At 34.3% G+C, this 24,635-nt stretch overlaps 1 protein-coding gene across 1 annotated transcript; it reads right to left on the bottom strand.

The window, feature by feature from the left end:
- Nucleotides 1-375: 375 nt before the first annotated feature.
- On the bottom strand, nt 376-17,043 carry LOC113233409 (protein obstructor-E). Its single transcript, XM_026468539.1, has 5 exons — nt 16,904-17,043; nt 2,434-2,492; nt 2,041-2,203; nt 1,278-1,472; nt 376-735 (listed from the first exon to the last, which is right to left on the bottom strand). Exons 1-5 carry the CDS (start codon nt 16,941-16,943, stop codon nt 515-517), a joined length of 678 nt encoding a protein of 225 aa, XP_026324324.1. The 5' UTR covers nt 16,944-17,043; the 3' UTR covers nt 376-514.
- Between the last annotated feature and the right edge of the window lie 7,592 nt (nt 17,044-24,635).

Raw genomic sequence — 24,635 nt, forward strand, 5'->3', positions numbered from 1 at the left:
AACTGTATACATACATAGGATATTCATTAAAATACATACGTCTATTAATGGTAACTAATATCACGAATCATTCTGTACATACACGTATTTGGTAACCTAATATTGCCACAGATTGTAGTGAGATTATAAAGATAATTTAGAAAATTATTATGAGATAAATAAATAGAATTCGGTGGAAATTTGTAATTTTGAAATATAAATAGTATTACTTAAGACGAATAAAGGGCACGCACTGAAATAACCACCCGGATATTATCCGTATAACATTACCGCAAAACGAAAACGTATGAACCAAACATCAGACAAAAGGGAGAAGCTCTTTATGAAACAAACTATTCAAATTAGTGTAGGTATATTGCGTCTATTGCGTAAGTGGGTATTTGAAATTAAAAAAAATCATTTCACTGCTGTAGTTTCTAACATTACATTCCATACGATAAATTGTTATGGCGTCTATTACCCATGTACTGGAAAAATGTTTTGTTAATTTTCGTTTTGCAATACCATTCAACTCTTACGCATGCGCGCAATGTGGAACAAGTTCAGGATCCTCGCATGTCAGGTTCTGGTCGTCGAACACTTTGCCCTCTTCGCATGTGACCAATCTAGGCTGACCCTCGACACAAGTAATGAGACGGTGGCAGTCACCAGGGACGGGGAAGCGGGGGAACGGCCAGAACTTGGCGGATTGCGTGTTGGCAGGCACTTTAGTCGGGCATTTGAAGCCGACGACCGCTGTGGGAGAAACCAAGATTTAGATGGAACTATTGTTATGAATAAACGCGTCGATTCGCGATTGTTTCTATTATAGTCATTAGTGCATCGTTCGGAGCGTGCACTGATCCGCCATTGAATAAAACTACTTTAATTGAGATAAAAAGAATATTTCTTTAATGCGTTTCATATTGATTTGATTCTCTACTCATCAAATCGCAGAATTTCATGCATCGTTGATTTGTATGCACAACCCGATAAATGCCAAGCTGAGATCATTTTGGATCTCAATGTTTGTTAAGTAGTGTTAAGATTTACTTTACATCAAGTACTCACACGAAAATGAGACCAAATAAATAGTATTTTCTTTCATTCTACTTTACGATCAATACCTATAAAATCTACCAAGACGCCTTAGTATAATGACTACGTTAAATACGTCTTTAAAGAAGTCTTTCAATAAACACAAGCAAGTTTTAACGTAATGGTAAAATTTGGTAAATGTGCGAACGCATTTTGTGTTAATTTTATTTGTACACATTATTTCAGGAATTGTTAAGTACCTTCAGGGTTGCAGAAAGGTTGTAATAAGTCTGGCCAGTTGCATCCGTGGATGCGGTCGTCGTAGGCAAGTCCTGGCGTGCAAGGCTCCTGGTTGGGAATGCCGTAAGCGCACTTCACGTAACTCGTCGAGCACTCGTTGCTGTCCGGGTAGATGCCGAATTGATATTCGCAGCCAGGTGATGACAGAGGGGTCACTGGAATTTGAGAAATAGTTATTTAGGCTAATATACGTAACATATTATTGATGATATCCGTGTAGAGTGGCTTGCACACCAGTTTTCATGGTGTTGCCACCTGGGGTCCTGGGTTCGATCCTCGGTCAATGTAGAAAACTAATTTTTCTATATTGGCTCGGGTCTGGGTGTTTGTGGTACCGTCGTTGTTTCCGATTTCCATAACACAAGTGCTTTAGTTACTTACTTTGTCAGAGCAACGTATGTGATGTTGTCAAATATTTATTTAAATTTATTTAGGTATATTATATAAGTATAATTTGATAATAATATGAGCAGTTATGGCCCACTGAAGTAAATTCAAGTAAATAATTACCTACTTTCATCTACAAGTTTCACATTCAAAGATAATGCAAACATTAAATCACAGTCCGTGGAGATGGTAACCTGTAGAACCGATGGGTCTAATTTTTTAAGAAAATCACTTAAAAAGGAATGAGGATAGTTCTGGGTCAATGACTGTTTGAACTCCTAAAATATGGTTTAGTGAAATTAAAAAGGACATCTGTAAAAAGAGAAGAAAACTCACGGTCAGCCTTCCTGTCTCCGCAATTAACAGCCCAGTGGTAGTTGCAATGGTTGTGTACGGCACCTTTGCCGTCGAACAGCAGTCCATTCTCACAGGTCTCGACGGTCAAAGTGCCGTTCGTGCACAGGAAGAACTGATCGCAGAGCTCCGGATGCGCGTACGACTGTAAACGATATGAAAATGATACGATATAGGTGTTATATTATATTAATAAAAATTCTTTTTTCAAATTAGCAAGATTTTATTGAACTGCGTGGAGACTTATAGAAAATATTTCTTACGGAATTGTTAATAAGGTGGACTGTCGCAGTCGCCGTTTGCGTCGTGCGTTTATACAAAGGACTGTTTTGAAATATATGTTATACCACTATGTTTGAAGTAGGTGGTACATACTTGAACTCCATATTGCTCAGGGCATGCTGGTGCGTGCTCTAGTAGGATCCCTGCTTTCGCTGTAAAAAAAATAAAGACATATTAATACAAAAGTGTCAGATTTTCACAAGGGCTCTGAGAAAACCTAAAGTTCTTTAAAAACAATTAAACGACTTATTAACCAATAAAATTTATTACACAGTGCCAATGACAGTGCTCGAAATTTTAAGTGGTATCCCTAATTTCATTCTAATTATTGACATTTGTATATTCCTTTTGACGTTATTATTTTTATTACTTTGATATTAAAATTATTAGGCATCATTAAAATTGACCCAGATAAGTACCATCACGTTTAAATTAATGACTGACTTATTAAATTCACGTGTGCACTATTTTATGTGATAGTATTTAAAAAATAAACGTTACACCTGATTTTGTCTCTTGAAGTGCATATGAGCAAATGTATAATAAAAGTATAAACTACGAGTCATCGAGTATATAACCAGAAATAGAGACGAAATTTAATTTAATTTCTTTGAAAACTATTGTTGCGGTGACAACTGCGCTCCTATTGGCCGGCCTAAATTCGAAACAATTGGCGGGTATCGTAAATTGTTTCTCTTTAAATCGACCAGTTAACTTGAGCTTTGCTGTAATGGACGAAAATTGCAAAATCACATATTTAATATTTAATTACCGTAGAAATTTAATTCCGTTTGTTTTATAATTAGACGTTTTGCTGTTTTTCCTACACCAACGAATGGAACAGTTAGTTATATATATTATCCCATAGTTAGAGATATTATCCTTATTACAATAAATACAGATATTTTTGGAATATACGGAGACGTACACACGTCAGTTGTTGGCGCTGTTCTATTTCAGCTTTCTAATTTGTGATTTCTGTGCAAACGATGGTTGATACTGAAAGTGATATAAGGTCTATTTGCCTGATGAGTTGCCACAGGTGGATAGCCCTTATTTCGTCTCTATTTATGGTTATATACTCGATGTTACGAGTATACCTTCAATATGTTTGTAAACCTAAAGTTTGGTCGGTATTTTGTACATGTCAATTTCCATGCAAACTTATGCTTTAACAAATAAATGAATTATAATTAAAAAAGAGAGGGGCAGAAAGTAAGAACAGAAAGACATTTTTATTACTAATTGTTTGATAAGTAATATACCTTGATAGAAACCGCGAAATGAAGGGTTGTCAACCTAACCCAGTTTAATGCAAGGTTGCGCATTCAACCACGCGTGGTTGGGCGAACACATGAGCCGTGACGGTTGGCCAACCTTAGGTTCGTTTACTACACTGTTTAGTTATTATTATTTACGTATTATCTTTTAATTGAAACTTATATCCGACTTATAATTTTTTAATTGAGGATGCAGATAATTTTATTTTATATTTTTATCGTTGATTCGAGAATTCACGTAAATAAATGGGTGGGGTGTTTTTTAAAGATAATACTTGTGTAATAGGTGTATTATTTTCTCCACGAATGCATTGGGCATTACTGTAACCACGGAACAAAGTCATCAATTAGTGTTGTCAGTGCGCACCTATCTTGACATCGCTAATAACGGTTATAATTAACCGTCATGATAATTAAGTTTGTAATAGTATAGTATTACTCTCTCCTGCATTATCGCATTGTTGTTCAAAGTAAAACAAGAAATATAGTTACTTCACTTTTTCTTTAGCAATTTAAGACTGCCTCTGTGGCAATCTATTTAGCATACTGGTCTACCACGCAGAGGTACCGGATTTGATTCCCGGGGCAGGAAATATATTTATATGGCCTAGATTTATTTCACTCATGACTTTGGGTGTAATTTGTGTTTCCCTAGTGTGGGGCTATAAAAAAACAAAAACAAGAGTTTTTGTTTGTGTTCGATATTTGCATTAATAATTAGAACATAATGATATTCATCACCACCATCACGGCACTGGTAGGGTTTAGGTCATAGCCCGCCACGCTGACCCAATGCGGGTTGGGAACTTTACACGTTTTGCGAGGGTTGTAAACTTTCATCGACAAGCTGGTTTCATCACGATATTTTCCTTCACCGAAAAGTGACTGCAACTTCATAAACTAAACTTCAAATTAAATCTCGCACATAAATTCCGAAAAACCCACGGATTTTTACCCACGGATGTTTAAGAATTATTAGGCTATCATGATGTGGAAGTCATGATATTTAACAAAATAATAATAATAACGCACACATTCAACATGTACACTTTCTTTCAAACAAAGCGCAATATAGCTAGAAAAAACCATCTATACCTTGGTAAAACATGAATGTAATAATGCATTTTTTGTTTCTTTTGTTTGAAACGTACTAAAATAACGATCTCTGTCACGTAATATCTCTTTTGTTTACATCGTATTTTACTCTCTCGTGGAATGACTCGGCGTTTAACAAAATGTAAAAGTGATTTGGAAAGAGGTTGCTACTTCACTGACCGCCATCTGTGCAGGAAATCGTATTACGACGTGTGGTAATAAGAGGGTAATCTGCTTTTTGATGACTATTTACGAGCACTACTGTATTTGCTTTTTTTGGCGGGGCGAACAAGTTGTGTGAATGATAGTAATCTACACGCCTGTCCATAACAGTTACACTGCCACTCAGAGCTTTAAATTGCAAAGAGTTGAGGGGCACTACCACTGCGCCTGTGACCCTGAGACATAAGTTGACAAGTTCTATGTGTAATTTCACCAGCACCCTTACCCTTCAAAACCGGAACACAGTAAGGCTGACATTACTGCTTGGCGGTAGAAATAGGCAAGGTGCCAGTACTACCTTAGACGAACACTTGGTATCATAAAAAGAATGTATAATACGTAAAAATAACAGACTAAAAGTTCATGAAAATAATTCGTCGTCCAGTAACCTTCATATTAACTATCGATTTAATAAAAAAATCTATATTTGTACTAAAAAATTTTCACCGAATAAGATATTTAGTTGGATGTAACTGTGATACAAAATTAAATTCGAGCGAAACCAATATGACACGAATGCAAGCACAGAAATAATTTTGAAACACTTTCTGTGACCTTGTTGCTATTGTAGTGGTTAAAAAACTGGTTAAGACTAATCTGCGGTTAGTGTGCCGCACATAAAATGGCGCTTTAGTTTAAATACAGTTCATTTCTAGAGTTTAAAATAACACTAAAAAATCTTTAGAAAGAGATATTGAAATCGTCAATAATACTAACAAATATACAAAAATATTGAAAAAGAGATCAAATATGCGAGTTATAGAATTATTATACCTTACATCTCTTAAACATAACAGGTAACAGACTAATATAACCAATAGCGTGAGGAGTGTTGACACAATTATCTATTCTTTTTAACACTGCCGCAATACATTTTAGATTCGATTTCATGTCATTCAGTATTAATATTGAATAGAACGCAACATTTTAGCACTGTCACAGGTGTTAAGCGAAAGTAGTATCGAGCGGACAGCCTTGGTGCGTACGCGCTGCTACGCCACAGCATGTCGATATTGTACGCTGCGCTGGGCATATTGTTCTAGATTAAATCACACGTCAGCTGTCTAATACACGCTTATGATATTCACAAGAGAACCAGACTTTAATCAAGATAATTGATGGGATCAATCACAACTTGATTAAAATCATTACCTTAAATTGTTGCTTTAATTATTGAAATCACCAGAGGCTATACAAAGCTTCTTTTTTAGCGAATTCGTGTGTGTGTGTGTGCCTGTTGTTGAAGTGTGCTTGTTGCTGCAATAATTGTAATTTAAAAGTTCAGATGGAAACAAGTTACATTATTCCATTAAACAAGATCTTGCTTTTGTTCAGTATAATATTACATTAGTAGGGTTTCCCTGCTCTTGCATTAAAATGAGTGTCCCATGCCACGCGGCGGGCGCGTAATTCAATGTTTATTAGTAAAGCAGATTTACTTTGATTATACTCATGAGTTTTCAAAATCTAGAGGAAATATCTAGACGTGAAAATGGTTATACAGTTAGGCTTTTCATTGGTGTATGAAAATTAAGGCATTTTTGAGCTCGTTTTGTTTTGGACATATAATATTTAACAGGAAATTGGCGAAATAAGTCTATGTAACTTTCTAGATGGTACCTATAAATTTTGATCTATAAGTACAGTTGAATTTTTATTAGCTTAGTAACAATTATAATTTAAAATATATTCAAACTAAATTGTCCTCGATTTATGTGTATTCATCAGCAAACTTTAAATAAGCGAATATTTATGTATATTAACCATGACTTTTAAAACTTCTTTAAATATTGTACGAGTAACGATACTCGTAAATATACGAATATTTACGAAGCTAACTGGAGGAAATCTACTGGTTGTGGATGATGTCAACAGTTTTCGCCAGCTGTGTTACGTAAAGTTGCGAACATAGCGAGATTTCACCCAGTCTTCCGTGAATCTGCACTTTAACAAGAATACCTAATCGCGTTTTAGAAAATGAAGCTCCAACTTCGTGTATTCACGAAGTTCTATAAATAGATGACTTTAAATAAAGTAAAGCTGAAACGTTCTAGTTTTCAATGTAATAAAATTAGAGGTATATTTTTGTTTTAATTACTTTCAATCGCTCGCCTGTAATATTTCCCAAATGCACGTTACACTTTTTACTTTTCCGGGGTCGATATGACTAAGATATTGCACGTCACTACTAACTATTAAAAGTGCAATGACTCGGATTACGACTACTTTATTAAACTATTAACATGGCGTTAATCATAAAGTTACAATAGAGTTTTGTCATAGAGTTATAATAGTTACCATACAAAAAAAATTAACACTCCACTTAACAAAACGTTATAAAACCCCTTACAACCATGATAAAATAATAATCATACATAGATTTACATATAAATCTATATAGATTTTTATTTTGAAGTTAGACCTATAATCGTCAAGAGCTTATAATGTTTACTTGACATGAGGCCTTTGGTTAGCAAGTCAGCAGGCATGTCTTGAGTTGAACGTACTCAGTCATACAGTTTTTTATGATATCAAGTTACAAGACTTGCGTCTGGTGGTAAGCGAGACGCCTGTCCATAACAGTTGCAGTACCATTCAGAGCTTCGCAAAGATCTGAGTGGCACTGTCACTGCACCCGTCATCCTGACACAAGTTGATAAGTCTTACGTGCCTGTAATCACCAGCATCGTTGCCCTTCAAAACCGACACGTTATAATGCTCACAATACTGTTTAGCGACAGATTAGGTAAGATAACTGCTACGTACTAAAGACACTTCAACAAATGTTTTAATGTTCTGGTAAGAATCTACGCCAGGGCAATGACTCTAGCAATACCAATAGGTTTTTGTTTGTACATTGTCGGAGAACAATAATGTTGAAAATCTACATTTACCAATTTCTGTTACTCGATATTTAGGCACGCGTGCGATATAAACTAATTACGAATTACTGAAGTGTGAAAAAGTGCCAGTCGCTCACGATTGAAAGGAAATGGAACACCACTTCAATTTACATATAAATCATTAATTTGTAATAGTACAAAATTACAACGATTTTTATTTTTTTTAAACTAAATTAAAACACACTGCTTTGATTGAAAGTGCGTTGGTCGAAGGTAAATGTTAATAAATAAATTATTAAGCTGTGTACGGCAAAGATAATTGTTCTTACAGTATCATATAATATACTACTGTATTACAATACGATTACGTCATATTGACATGACATGCTTTTTTAAAAGAGATTTTGTTGAGCTCGCAAAGAAATGTTTTGCAATGCCACTGAACGAAAGAACCGTTTACCTTTGGCCCACCTTCCTGGTTGTAGACATATTTGTTGAAACAAAAGAATGTCACGTAGTAGACAAGTATGCATATGCAAGAACTCCCCCACCTGATAATTAGAAATGGTTTTAATACTCCAGAAATTAAAGCGAATGTAGGCGCAACAACTCACGAAAGTGTTATCGCAATGGATTGAATAGTAATATGTGACACGCATCAGGCGAACAAACGATATTTGAACTTAGATCTGTAGAACAGATTTGCCGTTACGGCCAGATGCTAAAAGTGCACGAGAATCTTGATATGCGATATACGACTACCTAAACAGTTTTTTTTATTAGTGTAATAATTACTTGAATTTATACTCGTTCTTACATCGTATAATCTTCTAAAATGAATTTAATTTCTAATATGTTTACAATTTATTACTGGTAAATTACTTTTGTAACACGAGAAATAACAAAAATGTGGGGACATATTTAACATTATAAGCATTTTCAATTTTAGTACATATTGGTATGCACCCATATACCAGTCGTACCTCATCGTCGTCTGCATAACTTTTGTGTCATCAAAAATATAATTTAAATGGAGTCAAAATTATACGGATACGCCGTGAAGACCTCATTTATACCCTAAAAACATTATAATGAAGAAAATATTAAATATAATTAAAATCATTTTATTTTTTGTAATTTGAACAAAATTACAGAAAAGGTAATTTAAATAACAAATAAAAACAAGTTTATACATAATATCGTTTGTAGTCTCATATAAGTATGTAACGGTAATACAACCATCAACCAGCAGCTACCAATTCTAGCCAATTATATAGTTTTGTTCATTGGAATATGTTCAAGCTATACTAAAACGAAAGCGATACTATATACTACACAGTGAGGTAACAGGGTGAACCATGAACGTAATAAACACTCGACAATCTCGACGCTTGCGCAATGCACGACATTACTATGAGCATCTATTGTTTATTGAGTACAGAAGACTTGGAAAAGGGATTTTTTGAAACAGATTCAAGATGATGCATACTACTTTTATGTGGTCTGTGATGCATACGCATAATCCAAAATGTTGCTTTAAAAACTTGACTATGTTGTTTTAAATAAAAAAATAAAATTTCATACGTAAGAAAATTACATTTGAAATCATCATATTGACTGAACTCTATTTCTCATTAGCAAGCCAGATTCCCCTGATGAGAATGTGAGAATCAGAATGAGCGAGATATTCTAAGTGTTTGTATATAAGGATTGGCACACATTTATCATTAACAATATTTATTTCAAATATCGAGGTACCCTGCAAGAGCTAACTGGGTCATTACCACGATTTTGTGTCATCCAATTACGCAAAAGCCTTTAGTATAGTAAGTTCTTGTTTCATTATAGTTTTAAATTTTGAATATCCACCGGAATCTTATTAGAGAAACGTAAAATCTTCTGGTCTATGCTTACATATCGTCTATCTCAACAGTCGTAAATAATTTTAAATGAGTAAATTATACATTACTTGATAATATCACATAACTGTTCTACTTCTTTTTGTGGTATGGAACTCGGTTGTGTCACCAGAACCCGAGTGTCTGTCGATATTATTTCATTCCGGCATAACTATAGATATAATTACGAAACTATTGTCTTTGAACTGCAATTAGCAGAAGGTAGGAAAAGAACACACCTGACTTTTGTTTAACAAGATATATTTTTTTAGTTATATATAACTAAAAAGTTAACAATTTGATATGGTCGCTTTATTCATTGGATTTCATCTTAAATTAAGTTTTTTTTAATACTGATTTTATAAAAAGATAACACTTTTAGCGAGTGTTTATAGCTAGCGAATATTGAAAGAATTAATGAAATATTCTTTTTTGCACCAAAATAATTGCAACGACACTTATTTAAAATAAAATCCAAATAAAAATACAAAATAATGTGTATGATATACCTTTCATTTAAGTGTTGCAAAAAAAAAAACAATAATTATTGTTTTTTTCTGTTTGGCTCAATGGTTTACTGGTAAAGAGTATCTTCTGGTATCAAGTTTGTCGTTTTTTCGGTGAAGGAAAACATCGTGGTAAAGTTGCACGTCAAAGAATGTTCATAAAATCGGAAAACGTGTGAAGTCTCCAAAGCGCGTTGGGGCAGCGTAGTGGACTGTGGCCTAGACCGTCGCCTGAGAATAGACCCGTACCTAGCCAGCAGTCGGACGTACAAATGGATTGAGTAGCAGTAGAGCTTCTCGTGAAAGAGTTCGTACAGGGAAGTACTGCCACCTTACCTATTTCTGCCGCCAAGCAGTTATGTCAGCATTACTGTATTCCGGTCTTAAAGGGTAAGCGTGCTGGTAAAATTACAGGCACATGAGACGTCTCAGGGTGACGAGATCTCAGATCTTTGCGATTTAAATAGATTTAAATAATAGGCGTGTTGCTTACTTGTTCGTTCCGTCACTTGATGTTTATTATAGATAAAGAAATTTAAAAAATCACTGTGACCACTAATTCGGTATATTGTAAATATTACAGCTCAGAACTAAGACCCGTAGAGTTGAGAAGATGTCAGATTTTTTACCCAGACTTATTTTATGTTATTTGAACACCGTCTCAACAACATACTTCAAACAGCACAAGCTCAATATTATTTAAAGCTCTCTCCTGAAAAGTTATGTTGCAGAAGTAACCTTAATACACCAAGAGTGAACAAAGCGCACTGTATAGTAATGACAATGCTTAGATTATATTCCACTCTGTTATTTATTGAATATACTTATGGACACGACTTAAGCAATAACCGGTAATGTAAGCAAACTGGCTACCAAATGATATTTTGTAATGCCAAATACGAGCTCTCGAGCGTAACTTATTAAAGTTTTATCTCTATAATCCTAGAGTTGAACAATAAAGGATTATAGCAACAATCTTGTTAGTAATACTATTAACAAACAACAACAGAGTCGAATGATGTCATCACGACGACGATAATGAGTACGTAACGATTTATCGTCCCTTAGAAAACACTATTGCAACTAAGTTTTAATAATAGTCGAGCTCTTTGTGAAAAAGTTCAGGGAAGTACTGCCACCTTATCTATTTCTGCTGTCAAGCAGTAATGTGTGTTTTGAAAGGAATGCTTTCCTAGTGCTGGCGAAATTACAGGCAGATGGGACTTTTCAGTTTATGTCTCAATGTGACAGGAGCAGTGGCAGCGTCCTTCAGATGTTAAAGCGTTGCTATTGTCATGGACAGGCTTGTCGCTTACCACATGTGTACGGCTTGTTCGTCGCGTCGCTTGATATTATAAAAACCAAATAAAGTAACTTATATATCGAGTTTTAAGGTTTTCGCGATTCTTATACATAGGAAATGAAACAATTTTTCAAACAAACCAACGTTCGGGCCCTTTACAGGTTCCATGGTCTCCTGTACAGGGTCCGGAACGTTGGTATGTTTGAAAAAACAAATATAAGGTATTGAAATCCGGAAAAATCTGTCAAAAAAATGTCTTTTCCTAAAAGTAATTTATAATTTGTAAACGAATTATTGACAAAATAGAACTGCAATCGAACTATGCAAAAAATATTTTTTAAATCAATATTGTTAGTTACTCATACATCCATGTATCTTAGAGGTGATATTATGTTAGTAGTAGAGACATAAATGTTCTCTACAATCTTTTTTGATGATTAAAGGCAAGAATTTTACCAAAGTCATGCCTGGTAAATGACAAAATTATAGAAAATAGAACATGTTCGCCTAGAACAGGTTCTCTTAACCTTTTTCTATCAAAATTTCAGAGAGCCCATGGACCCTTTACGAAAAGATGAAGAAGAAGAAAGACTTAGGGTTGCCTTGACACATGTCTCGCTCACTTCAGTAATGGATGGCCGTCAAAGGACGCAAAAGTTTAAAAAAGTCACGCGCACCGCGCTTATATATTCACAACATATTGTATACCAATTTATATATTAATGCGAGCCTACCTAACGTAATTGTTAGGTAGGCTTGCCATGGATCCTCGGCGTTTATAACACGGACCCCTTTGGGGTCCATGAATCACAGGTTAAGAAACCCTGGCCGAGGTTGTTTATTGTTTCCCGTCAGAGAAAAATTCGTAGGCAGATAATTTTTTCACTATCTTTAAACTCATGCTAACAGAAATTTGTGCAATTTACAAAAAATTTTTAAGGTAACAGATTATAACCATAACGAGGCTGCTAATTTAATTTCATTAGCCTTCTTGGTTCACTGAATCACATAATTTGACCTTGAAATGAGGTTACCTGCTAAGATGTTAGATAATGTAAAAACATTGTGGATAAGGTTAACATTTTCGTGTGAAAATTTTACATTTAGCTATGCATGAGACCTTGTCTGTGTGAACTCTTTTAGTAATCTACAATTATGAACTAATTGTGTTTTTACGAAAGATTACCATATTAAGTACTACAAATAAAAAATATATTTCAGTACACTTTGTGTACGTCTTTTATATTTTACTTTTAAATTATGTGGCTCTAGTGAAAAAGGGTACAAGTAAAAAAGTCAACTTTACAAGGAAACGCGAAAGTCACTTAATGCTTAGTATCATATGTTTTTCAAGTCTCTTTGAAAGTTGGCTTTTTTTACTTATACCCCTTTTCACTAGAGCCACAGAATTATTTTTAGATCTTAGACAAGTATCACGTATATATAACGTACTTCTGCTATTCCGCAGGTTAAAAGGAAAATAATTTTATAATAATTTGTGGTAGTAGCTTCTATAATCCTTGAATTTACACTTTTATTGTATGAATAGTTTACTTTTTAAATAATTAGCATCTGATGATATACGCTGCAAGTACATATTCCACATTTATTTCATTTTTCTTTATCTTGGCATATCTGCTACACACATACTAAATGTATTAAAAGTGTATATTCTGTGTAGAGGTAGACCATTAGGAAGTCACCACACTTATTTATTGACGCAGAATCGTATTAAGCCGATCAGAAAAAGCTTTATGTATGAACGCGACTCAGTTGGGTTTACATTTTTTTTTCATAATGTCAAATGACGGGACGTCGTGCGTCCTGATGGTAAGCTATAAGCTTATCCATAACAGTTGCAGTACCACTCAAAAGCTACCAACTTTAAGTTGTAAAAAATCTGCGGGGCACTGCCGCTGTGCCCGTCATCATAAGGCATAAGTTGACAAGTCCCATGTGCCTGTAATTTCACCAGTACCCTTACTTTTGAAAACCGAAACACAGTAATACTCATATTACCACTTGGCGACAGAAATAGGTAAGGTGGCAGAGCTTCCTTTGACGAACTCTTTCACAGAGAGCTCCACTGCTACGAAACATGATTGAAGAACACGTCTTTTCTCTCCGAGAAATTTGACGGAAGTGACGACGGAACGAAGCAAAGTAAGAATGTCGAAGAAAATGAACTAGAAACGAACATTTAAAAAGTGGCCAGGAATCAGAAAAAAGGGGGTTAAAATGGTGGGATGACGATGACAGAGGTCGCGTGTGATAAAATAACTTGACGTATGACTTTTTTATACTATGGACATGATTTTTTGCATGGGATATAATGCAGTGTCATGTGGTACTGAATTTGTACAGAATTTATTATAACACCGTCTAAAATTTACTGTTATTCGTACAAAATTGTAATATTATTTACAGTTGTTTGTACTATTTCTTACAAAAGAGTTCAACGAGACCTTGCGTCCGACATTTATTTCCTGGCTAACAATAGTTTTACGTTATTATAAAATAAACGTATTGTAATAAATAACTATTTTGTTTTCTTCAAATTTTTACACTAAGAATATATATCTGCTTCAATGTATGGGTGCGGCATAGGCGTTTCGTGTCGCTGATAAATCGACAAGGAAACGTGTTTGCGCGAAAAGGCCGGGCTATTAAACATTGCAAAACGTAACTTAATGCTTAACTTACTAGTAAATGTCGTTAAATCAATATCTTCAACTGGCTTTCACTTATAATATTAAGTATCACTATGTTTTAATACCATGATAATCACAAAGATCTGAGGGGCACTGCCACTGCGCCCGACACCTAGAGACATTGACATGTCCCATGTGCCTGTAATGTTGACATTACTGCTTGCCGCCAAGTTATAGGTAATGTAGCAGTACTTCCCTGCACGAGCTCTTTCATAAGGAGCTCTACTGCTACTAAAATAAGTAAGGTAAGGGTTCTGGTGAAATCACAGGCACATGGGACTTGTCAACTTATGTCTCACGGTTACGGATGCAGTGGCAGTGGCGTATCGCTTACAACCACGTATACGGCCTGTTCATCGGTGGGTGAATTCTTTCACGGGGAACTCTGCTGCTTCTAAAATCTAACCCAGACTTTTAAGTAATATCATGGTTCTTATATGTACATATACTACTTAATGTGTATTCATAATTAGTACGTTAAATCATGTTGCAATATAATAATTTTATTAACATTGGAAGCTTGTTTTTTATAGCTTTACTAACACACGTAAGAAACAAGTTACGTCATAAATATCTAGAATCAGTCGTAAATAAATATTGGTTCTTATTTCGTTTTTAAATGTCGTTAATAAAGATACGGGCCTTGAGTTTCATACAATCAGCCGTTCCGGCTCCCTTTCCAATTCGTTGGCTAACGGAGGAAACAATCTATTTAATCATTATGCCAAAAAGGCCAGAACTAATTGTATAGGTTATACTTTACCAGTGTTTAAAATTGTTCGTTAATAATATTTTAAGTATAATAGATTTATGACTTTATTTGTGTGCGTTTAAAAATGACTTTAAAATATTACAATTATAAATGTATTATGTATTACAATTAATTAATTAATGTTATTTAATTTATACAAATAATGACTGATTATTATGGAAGTAATATTGACATCTTTGTTACTCTCTTTAAGACGACGATGTCAAAATTCATAAGCAGCAGTGCCAAATTAATTTACGTGAACAGAATTATTGGATGCTCTGTGTGTGCAATCAATTGAAATTGTATTTTATTTTATTGTTTTGCTTCTCCTTCAAGGAATAATTTGATTATTTAGTGTCAAGTTAATCCATCAGTATCATGTTTACTATAAATTGTTTGAATCAAACCGAGTAACACTATTGCCAACAAAAGAAAGTTAAATTTATATTACTAAGTATATTTTTATGAGTTAGTTACAGTCAATTTAAAAATACACCGAAAACCTGAAATATAAAGTCTTGAAGACAGACATAATCTTAAATAAATAAACGCGAAATAAATAACCATTAAATCAATTGTAAAATACCATTGACTTACAAATAAATGGACGACGGGTCTAAGACAAAAACCACGAAAAAAATGTCCCAAGTCAACCTATTTAAACGTAGTGACATGTAAAGGAATATGAAAAAGCTAAAACGTTGAATTTGAATTGTAATGTCATCGTAGTACTGTCTAATTTTGTTTGCTTCGCTGTCAGTCGAACAAACGAACTAAAGCGTGAATGACGCTCTGTATACGATTTTAACGCCCTATAAGTTCGGACACTTTTTAGCGCGGACCCGATGTCCATATAATTGTAAGTCAATGTAAAATACAGTATTTTTATGCTTTATAAACCAAGAAATAGTTCTAACTAGGGGCTAAGGAAGTATTTTTAATAAATCAATTGTATTCTTGGCTGTATCTCTTATTTGCGTTGACTCTCTCTACCCTTCAATCCAAAATTTCATTAAAAAAAGGGAAATATTCCCGACCTTCGCATTTAGCTATTCAGGTTCACAGATAAAAACCCTTTCACCAGTAAGAAAGTCAGCAAAGTTTATAAATAAAAAACACGATTTAGGACAAACACATCAAATATACCCTTTATAGTATTTCAACCGTAAGTTTCTTGTATCTTATGCAATAAATTTTCAAAAAAGCATATAAATGTGAATTTTTATATTTCTTCGTAATAAATTTCTAAGCGGCTATCCTCACGAACTTGACAAACTAGTTCGTTATATAAATACCTTATGATGCATATGTTTAATGCATGATGACTAAAATACTGTGTTGTAACATCATTGACAATTATATACCAGTGTAACATGTATGTTATGTAGTATATAATGAAGTTATACTTCAGTAGATTGAGTTATACCAATCAACTTTAAACGAGTTATTGCGATATCTTATTAGAAGGTCATGTAACTTTGTTTTAAGTATATTTCTAATTGAAAATTGTATAAAATGTATTAGTATTTATTAAGAAGATGTTAGGATTTGAACTTTTTAATTGACATACTTTTTGCAACTGGTTTTGAGAACTATTGTTTTTTTTCTTATTGGCTTTTGTTTAACGACACTAACTAAAAAAAAATCTCGACTCAGGAAGTAAACTTTGGATATATTATTTGTTGTTATTATTAATATTCATGTATCACTTGTAATAAGATAATGAAAGTGACAACTTGGATGCACTAACACAAATAAATTTAGCTTACGTTATCAAAAAAAAAAAACACAAAAGTAGAAATTTATCATAAACAAATTTGAGTGAAGTATTAGATTTTAGAAAGATTGATAATTTATTCACTTTTAAAATTATAAAAATCTCATAACACTTCTGATAACACTGACTAAATCATCAACAATAAAGGGATGATAATAAAAATGAAAATCTTACCGTAGACAAAGCAAGCGAGGAAGACGATAAGAGAACTCATATTTGCGTATGACAGTGGACGTCCGCGCGGGGTACTGGGGTCTACGGCACTGGTGCGCGTGCGCAAACGTCGCGCCGGCAGCGCAAGCAGCTATAGAGGCGGCAGCGGTCGAGTTGGGGTCTTGAAGTTAAAGAAAGTTCTTTGAATTTTAATAAATTCATTAGTTTTGTAACATAAGAATACCTAAGTTAAGATTAAGTTTAAGATTTTTTGTTTGTTATGATTTCGATGTGTCTCCTTTATCTTAATTTTCATCTGGCGTTAATTAAGGTTATATAAGTTTGGAGTTTTGGAAAATAATTTAAACATCTTCTTACTAAAGTAAATGATACTTTAATGAATTTTCTTTATTATATCTATGTATATGTACTTCGTCGTTTGTATTTAAATCATGATAATATCAGCATCCGGTACTTTAATTATTGCAGTGTAATTAGAAATATTTCTTATTAAATGTAAATATATCTTTTAAATCATATCTACGTTTTGATCACTGTGAGCATTAGACACATAAACATGAGATAAAAATTTCAATATTAATGCAGTTAAAATACTAGATACATCTCTGTATTTCAATGTTTTATTTAGTTGTTAAAATAATGGTAATGTTTAATAAAATCTGGTAAATGTTTGGTACTAAATTAAACAATTACAATATTCTGGAGAAATATTTTTGTAAGATATCTTTTAAATCATGTGAGTATTGTAAAACGAATTTTAATGAAGTGGACTGTTGGCGAATTTTAATTCAATTAATCACAAAATTATTAAAATATTTACTTAAAATTACGATTATCATTGTTTAATTGACTCAGATGGAAACAAGTTACATTATCAATTTAAACAACATCTTGTCAATTTCTAATCCTTTGTTTATTTGATCTAAAATGTATAAATGCATACCTGGTTGTTATATTGTTTCGTTTATTGTAGACGTAACTCATAATTTTAATGGAAAAAATAAGTAAATATAACGATCTCGGTCACTGTACGGTTTGCATTGTGGGCGCTAGTGTTGGCGGTTCCGGGTTCTATTACCGCTAGCTTTTAATAGCAGTAGAGCTCCTTGTGAAAGAGTTCGTCCAGGGAAATACTTCCACCTCACCTATTTCTGCCGCCAAGCAGTATTGTGAGCACCACTGTGTTCCGGTTTTGAAGTGTGAGGGTGCTGGTGAAATTACAGGCACCTGAGACTTGTCAACTTATATCTCAGGTGACTAGTAGTCACTTAAGTGTTGAGTTTTGCTCGACATTTTTCTAACCAGTCGGTAGTTCTTAATCATTTATGGAATGTTCTAAGGAATTTCCTAGTTCGGACCAGGAATTGGTATGGTTTTATGGCACACATAAAAAAAGTAGTTTCTGTGTATCAAACTGTAAGATATATATTTTCAAAACGATAAATGTTGTAATGACCAGCATCAATCTGTTAATATTTAAGGTGAACCACCACCAATATAACTTTTGAGTATTTGTATTTTATACGTAAGAGGTGAGCCACGGAAAGAAATAAATGCCCGTGGTCCATTCAGGTGAACTACACAGGTGTTCCATGGGCAAGAAGCGTTTTAATATTTCGTTTTAGTCTAAATTGTAAGTTACGTCCCTTAGTGTTGAAAGGACGATAAGTTAGCCGAACAATTTACGCATACGACTATGAACAGCCTGTTTGTGGTCATATTACGAAAGCGAGCGTGAACCCTGCCGCCTACAACGTACAACACGTGACAGTAATATTGTACACTCCCGTGCATCAACATGTGTACACATAGCGAAATAACATTTAGTAAGCATACGTCATACAAAATCCGTTGAAATCTTTAAAAACATATTTGCTAGAATAATGAAAATGTTTAATGAATACAAATAATATCATTTTAACTAACGTTTCAGAAGGTTTATAGATTTTTAGTAGCAGTGGAAATAATTGTGAAAGAGTCCGTCCACGGAAGTAATGCCACCTTACCTATTTCTGCCGATAAGGAGTAATGTTAACATTATTGCGTTCGGATTTTAAAGGGTAAGGCTGCTGGTGAAATTATAGCCACGAGACTTGTCAACTTCTATTACAGGGTGACGGACAGTGCCTCTTTGCGATTTAAGGCTATCCGAACGGCACTGCAACTGCTTTAGATAGGCGTGTTGTTTACGATCAGGTACACGATTTATTCGTCTCGTCACTTGGTGACACACATACATAACTCGTAATTGTATTATAGGCTACGCTCAAAACATTACAAAATATTTCTTTACGACAATAATTGTGGACCAAAACAACATAACTGTAGTTTTGGTACATTGAAAAGTGATTAGTGTATCGGTGAACAGAGAATTGCTTATGAATCGAACTTTTTAGTGCCCTCCGAATAACTTTGTATTGATTTGCAGAGAACATGATTCAGGGAAATTATACTCTGGCCTAAGTTCCGTGATGTATATGTTATATATATAAATATTAGACAACATCACACGGGGTGCTCAGATCACAAAGTGTACGGTTAATACGGCACATTAAGTATGTCACTGCGTCAGCATTTTTATGTTTAGCTAAGATTTCGAGACACTCGCAATCAGGGCATTGTCATAAGCAAGCGCATATTTCCTTTTGTAATCAAATTAATGAAATAAATACCATTTTTAAGATCAACAAGGATTCTTTGTTCATCAACATCATTATCAAGATAGTTTGGGTAGCATGATGAAGACGCGAACACAAAGTAACTAACTAAGGCACTTGTGTTGTAGAAATCGGAACCCAGATCAGAGACAATATGGAAAAGTAGGTTTTCTACATTAACCCGCCCGGGAATCGAACCTGGGACTTCAGAAATGACGATACCATAAAAACCGGTGCGCAAGCCACTCGATCATGGAGGTCGTCACAAAATGGAATTAGTTTTTATTACATGACCCGCCTAACAATTTTCCTTTTACATTTTTTTTATGATACCAATTGAAGGACGAACATATCGTGCTCCTGGTTTCTACCTGGCGTATTGCTCTCTAGATTAAATAATTGCTTTATGATAGTAAATACAATACAATACAAAATGTCAAAAATAAAAGAAGTAATAATTACTACAACTACAACTTTTTATAAAAAAACTGACCTAAAAAGTTCGTGGAATTACATCTAATTGCCAAGTTTTATTAAAATCGGTTACCTGAAAGTGCGCCAAACCGGATTTATCCCCTAGATTGCCACCATTAGAGGTAGAATATTTTTTTCAAAATTTAAATGGGAGCTATTTCACACAAAAAAAGAAATATCAAAATCTGTTTACAAACGCCAGAGTAATCGTGTAACATACATACAAAAACATAGTACAGTCGAATTGAGAACTTCCTCCTTTTTTAAAGTCCGTTAAAAATCCGGATAATTTACATATGTAGGTTTCTTCTTACGATCGTACTCTAACTTCGAGTACAACCGGTAACTTATGCTAACTATGACCCCGTTTTTAGTTTTTCCATAAAAACAATAGTCGCTTTCAGGCATGACAGGTTGGTTCAGCGATCTTACATCAACAGTTGCGCGTACGCAACTGACACAATTGCAATACAAGCGATAATTGCTTTACAATCTCATAACTGACACTGATCGTTGAAATTACTGGTTTATGTTAACCATTCCTTCATAGTTGATTGGAACTGAAATCATATTACTAGAACTGATAAAAAAAACTGCATCAACATAAAAATTACTTTTTATTTTCAATACTCCTGCATTACGACGCCACGAACCAACCAGCTCAAAAGCAAAGACGTAAGGAATATTTTAGACTCACAGCAAAAGATTCTACATATTCATGTAGGTTAGCAGAAAATAGAACAACCCATAATCTCCTGAAATATTAGTATTACCATATAAAACTTCATTAATGTCTTCAAATGATTCAAGTGAATTAATGAAACGAATTATGATATGAATCAAAGTGAATAATGAAAAGGATTTTTTTAATTTATTAATAATGAATATGTATTAATGAAAATAATTTATGCCACGAAGCAATGAAATAAATTAATGTTGAGGTGGAGTCACAATAATTAGAAGTATTACGATGACTCCTAAGAATTCATGCATTCGTGAATGTATTAGCAGTCGCATTCGTAAATTTCTCGAAGGTTTTTCCATTTGGAAGAAAACTTAGTTACCTACATGAGAAACAAAGTGTATGATAGTATCATATTTTGTTTGTATGTCATCTGGCGATTAGCTCCTAGATTTTAAGATTGCATTGAAACAGGGTGTTTAATTGCCATGGTTTTTTCTTTTCGCTTCTATAAGAAGCTAATTCTTCGAAGAATTAAAAATTTGCATAGATATTATTTATAAACAGCGTTTTCTCGCTTAAACCTTGACGTACGAATCACATAAAAAAACATAAAACAATATCTCTTAACTCGGAGTTATGTATTTGTGCCATCAATGCGGTATTCTGTAGAGCATCTAGTTCCAATAAATCACTTATACTGTCGTAACTCAAATTGTGGAATTGAGAGGACATGTTTGAAAATAAAAACATACCGAATGAAACCAATACACATATTCTTGTCTATAAATGGATAATTAAGTATTATCTTCTTCTTCCTGTCCTTATCCCACGCTAGGTGTGGTCGACACAACATGTATTTTAGTTTTTTTTGTACAATTTTATTTATGTTTTAATTACATTTATTTTTTTTACAACTGACTCCGTGGCTGAACGGTTACTATACTAACGGTGACTGCCACGCAGAGGTACCAGGTTCAATTCCTGGGCCGGGACAAATATTTGTATGGCCTATATTTATTTCTCTCGTGTGTTTGGGTGTCATTTGTGGTTATCTATGTGTGTGTCCATGGCACCCTCGACACAGGGTTTCCCTAGTGCGGCACTATGTTGAGTGTGTGCGTTATTATTATTAGTAATTATTATTATTATTCTTCCACTCTCCCCTATCAACCGTCATTTTCATACTCACACCTTTCGTACCCATGTGATCTTTAACACACTCCATCCTTTCTTTGGCCTTCCTTTCCTTTCCCATCATATTTCCCCCACGTTCATACTCATACCTAACACTTTTCCCGTCACATAACACTCTTCCCTCCGCATGACATGTCCATACCATGCTAACCTATTGATCATCATCTTTTCCGTCACTGGCGCCACTTTCAAAGTTCCCCTGACGTACTCATTCCTCATCTTATATATCCGGTCTTGTATATTTTCCCCTATAAGGGGCATTCGCCGATTGCAAATAATGCCTGTTAAAATGCAACTATTATCCTGTATTTTACGTCCCGATCTATCTTAATAAAATAAATAAATAAAAATAATCACAGTTTGCAATACCTAATAATTCAGTATTTTTTTAAATTTTCAAATTGTGTTTTTTCAATTCCGCAATTTATGAGTAATTGATGAATGAAAGTCCATTGAATTCATCTGATATGTCACCTTTTTGTATAAATATTAGACAACATCACATACGTTTCTCTGATTCCAAAGTATATAAGTAACTAGAGCACTTGTGTTATGAAAATCCACAACCACTTTACCACAAACACTTTGAACCGGCCGGGGATCAAACCCGGAACTTCAGAGATGGCTTGAAAACCGATGTGCAAGCCTTTCAACTACGTGGTCGTGGTATTTATGTACTTCATGTAGTTTAAATATTAGTCCGCAAACTTTGGAGTTATCGCGCCATCTGTCGAAAAACACCTAAATTATTAAGTTTTAATATAATAACCGGCAAAAGTCTTCTTAAGGTTTTTATGTAGCCGAGTACTTATTAACTCTAAAGTAGAGAGTATACTGTAGATGGCGCTAGATAGGTGTCTGTTTATTTGACAATCTAAATGGTCAAAGGCTGGGCGCCGACTGAGGTGGTCTCGGGTTCGGTTCCCGGGAAGATCAATTTGGAATATGATTTTTTCTAATTTGATTCGGGTCTAGGTGTTCCAGGTACTTACACCGGAGTGAATTCCGTTTGCCCTGATACTCATAGCGCAGGGAATTCCTTAGTTTGAGACCGGGTATTTTTATTTAATTGGTGCCGTTTTCTGGTTCAAAATACAAAAACAAAGACAAAAGACATAACAGAACCAGCCTTATTGTTAGATGTGATAACAAAAAACTTAAAAACATAAATAAAGAAGGTGAAATAAGTTTTTTTATAATATCAAGTGACGGAACGAACAAGTCGTGCACCTGTTGGTAAGCTACGCGCATGTCCATAGTAAATGGAGCTTTAAAATGTCCACCGTAAAGATATAACGATACGAATAAAATAATGTCAGAAAATGAAACTACTGAAACATTTTTTTAAAGGACTTCAAAAAGGAGATTCTCATTCGACAGTATTTTTTGTGTAAATGTTACGCGATTACTCCGGCATTTGTTGACCGATTTTGATGATTCTTTTTATGTTGGAAAGAGGGTACCTTATTATTAGTTCCATTTAAATTTGAAGAAAATATTCCACCTCTAAGGGTGGCAAACTAGGGGACGAAAGTTTTCAGCACTTTCCAGTAACCGATTTCAATAAACTTGGCAAATAGATGTAATTCTGTAACCTCTTTATGATCTTTTATTATGCGCAGCCCAGGAATGGAATACCCTACCTCTGCTGCGTCTATATTTCCGAATTCATACAACCCGGGTATCTCTAAGGTGCGATTGAATAGGCATCTTCTGGGCAAGCTCGTTCTATCGTAGATCCTATCTTTGCTCCAGAGCTAGGTAGTGGTTAAGAGTAAGTCCATTTAATAAAAAAAATAATAATATAAAATAGCTATGATTATTGTCATATAAACATAAGAGGCTATTCCTATTATATACTGTATACATTGTACTCTGTGTTTAATTAATGGAATACTATTATTTGATCTTCAAAAAAGTGCGCATTTACGATAGATAATATTTTTTATAATATCAAGTGATGAGACGAACAAATCATGCGACTGGTGGTAAGTTATACGCCTGTCCATAACAGTTGCAGTGCCACTCGGAGTTTTAAATCGCAAAGATCTGCGGGACATTGCCACTGCGCCTATCACCCTGAGACATAAGTTGATTAGTCCCATGTGCCAGTCCTTTAAACCGGAGCGCAATAAGCCTCACATTACTGCTTGGCGACAGAAATAGGCAAGGTGGCAATACTTCCCTGGACGAACTCTTTCACAGGGAGCTCTACTGCTACTTCTACTTTTCCTCGTACGCTAGGAATAGTTCTCTAATTTTATGATTAAGATGTTAAAATCATGCATATATCAATGTTTTGTACAAAGGGCGTACGTGACATTTCGTAGCTTGTACCGATTTTGACAAAAATAGGGTTTTTGAATCTGGAATTCTTTCCCAATAAGTAGTTGTTGCGATCAGGTAATCAGATCATATCGCGTAATTTACAAGAGAGTCCTTGTACTTTATATTATGAAATTGTTGTTTTCGCCAAAGTACGCTAGTTTACTTCGGTACATTCTCCAATCATGATATTATTTCTCACTAAGAATTATAAGTTATTCACCATGAGAACACAGAAAAATATTATTAAAAAACGTACACGTAAATATTAAAGTTTTGCCGTCATTACATTTTAGCAACAGACAAGACCGTCTCATCCGTATTCGAACTTTATTTGACAAAACATGAGAACTTATTAGTTACAAGTATGTTTCTTTTCCTTTTACCACAATAGTGT

This window comes from Hyposmocoma kahamanoa, unplaced genomic scaffold (genome assembly GCF_003589595.1).
Source record: "Hyposmocoma kahamanoa isolate Upper Pololo Valley unplaced genomic scaffold, ASM358959v1 78, whole genome shotgun sequence".
Classification (NCBI taxonomy): Eukaryota; Metazoa; Arthropoda; class Insecta; order Lepidoptera; family Cosmopterigidae; genus Hyposmocoma; species Hyposmocoma kahamanoa.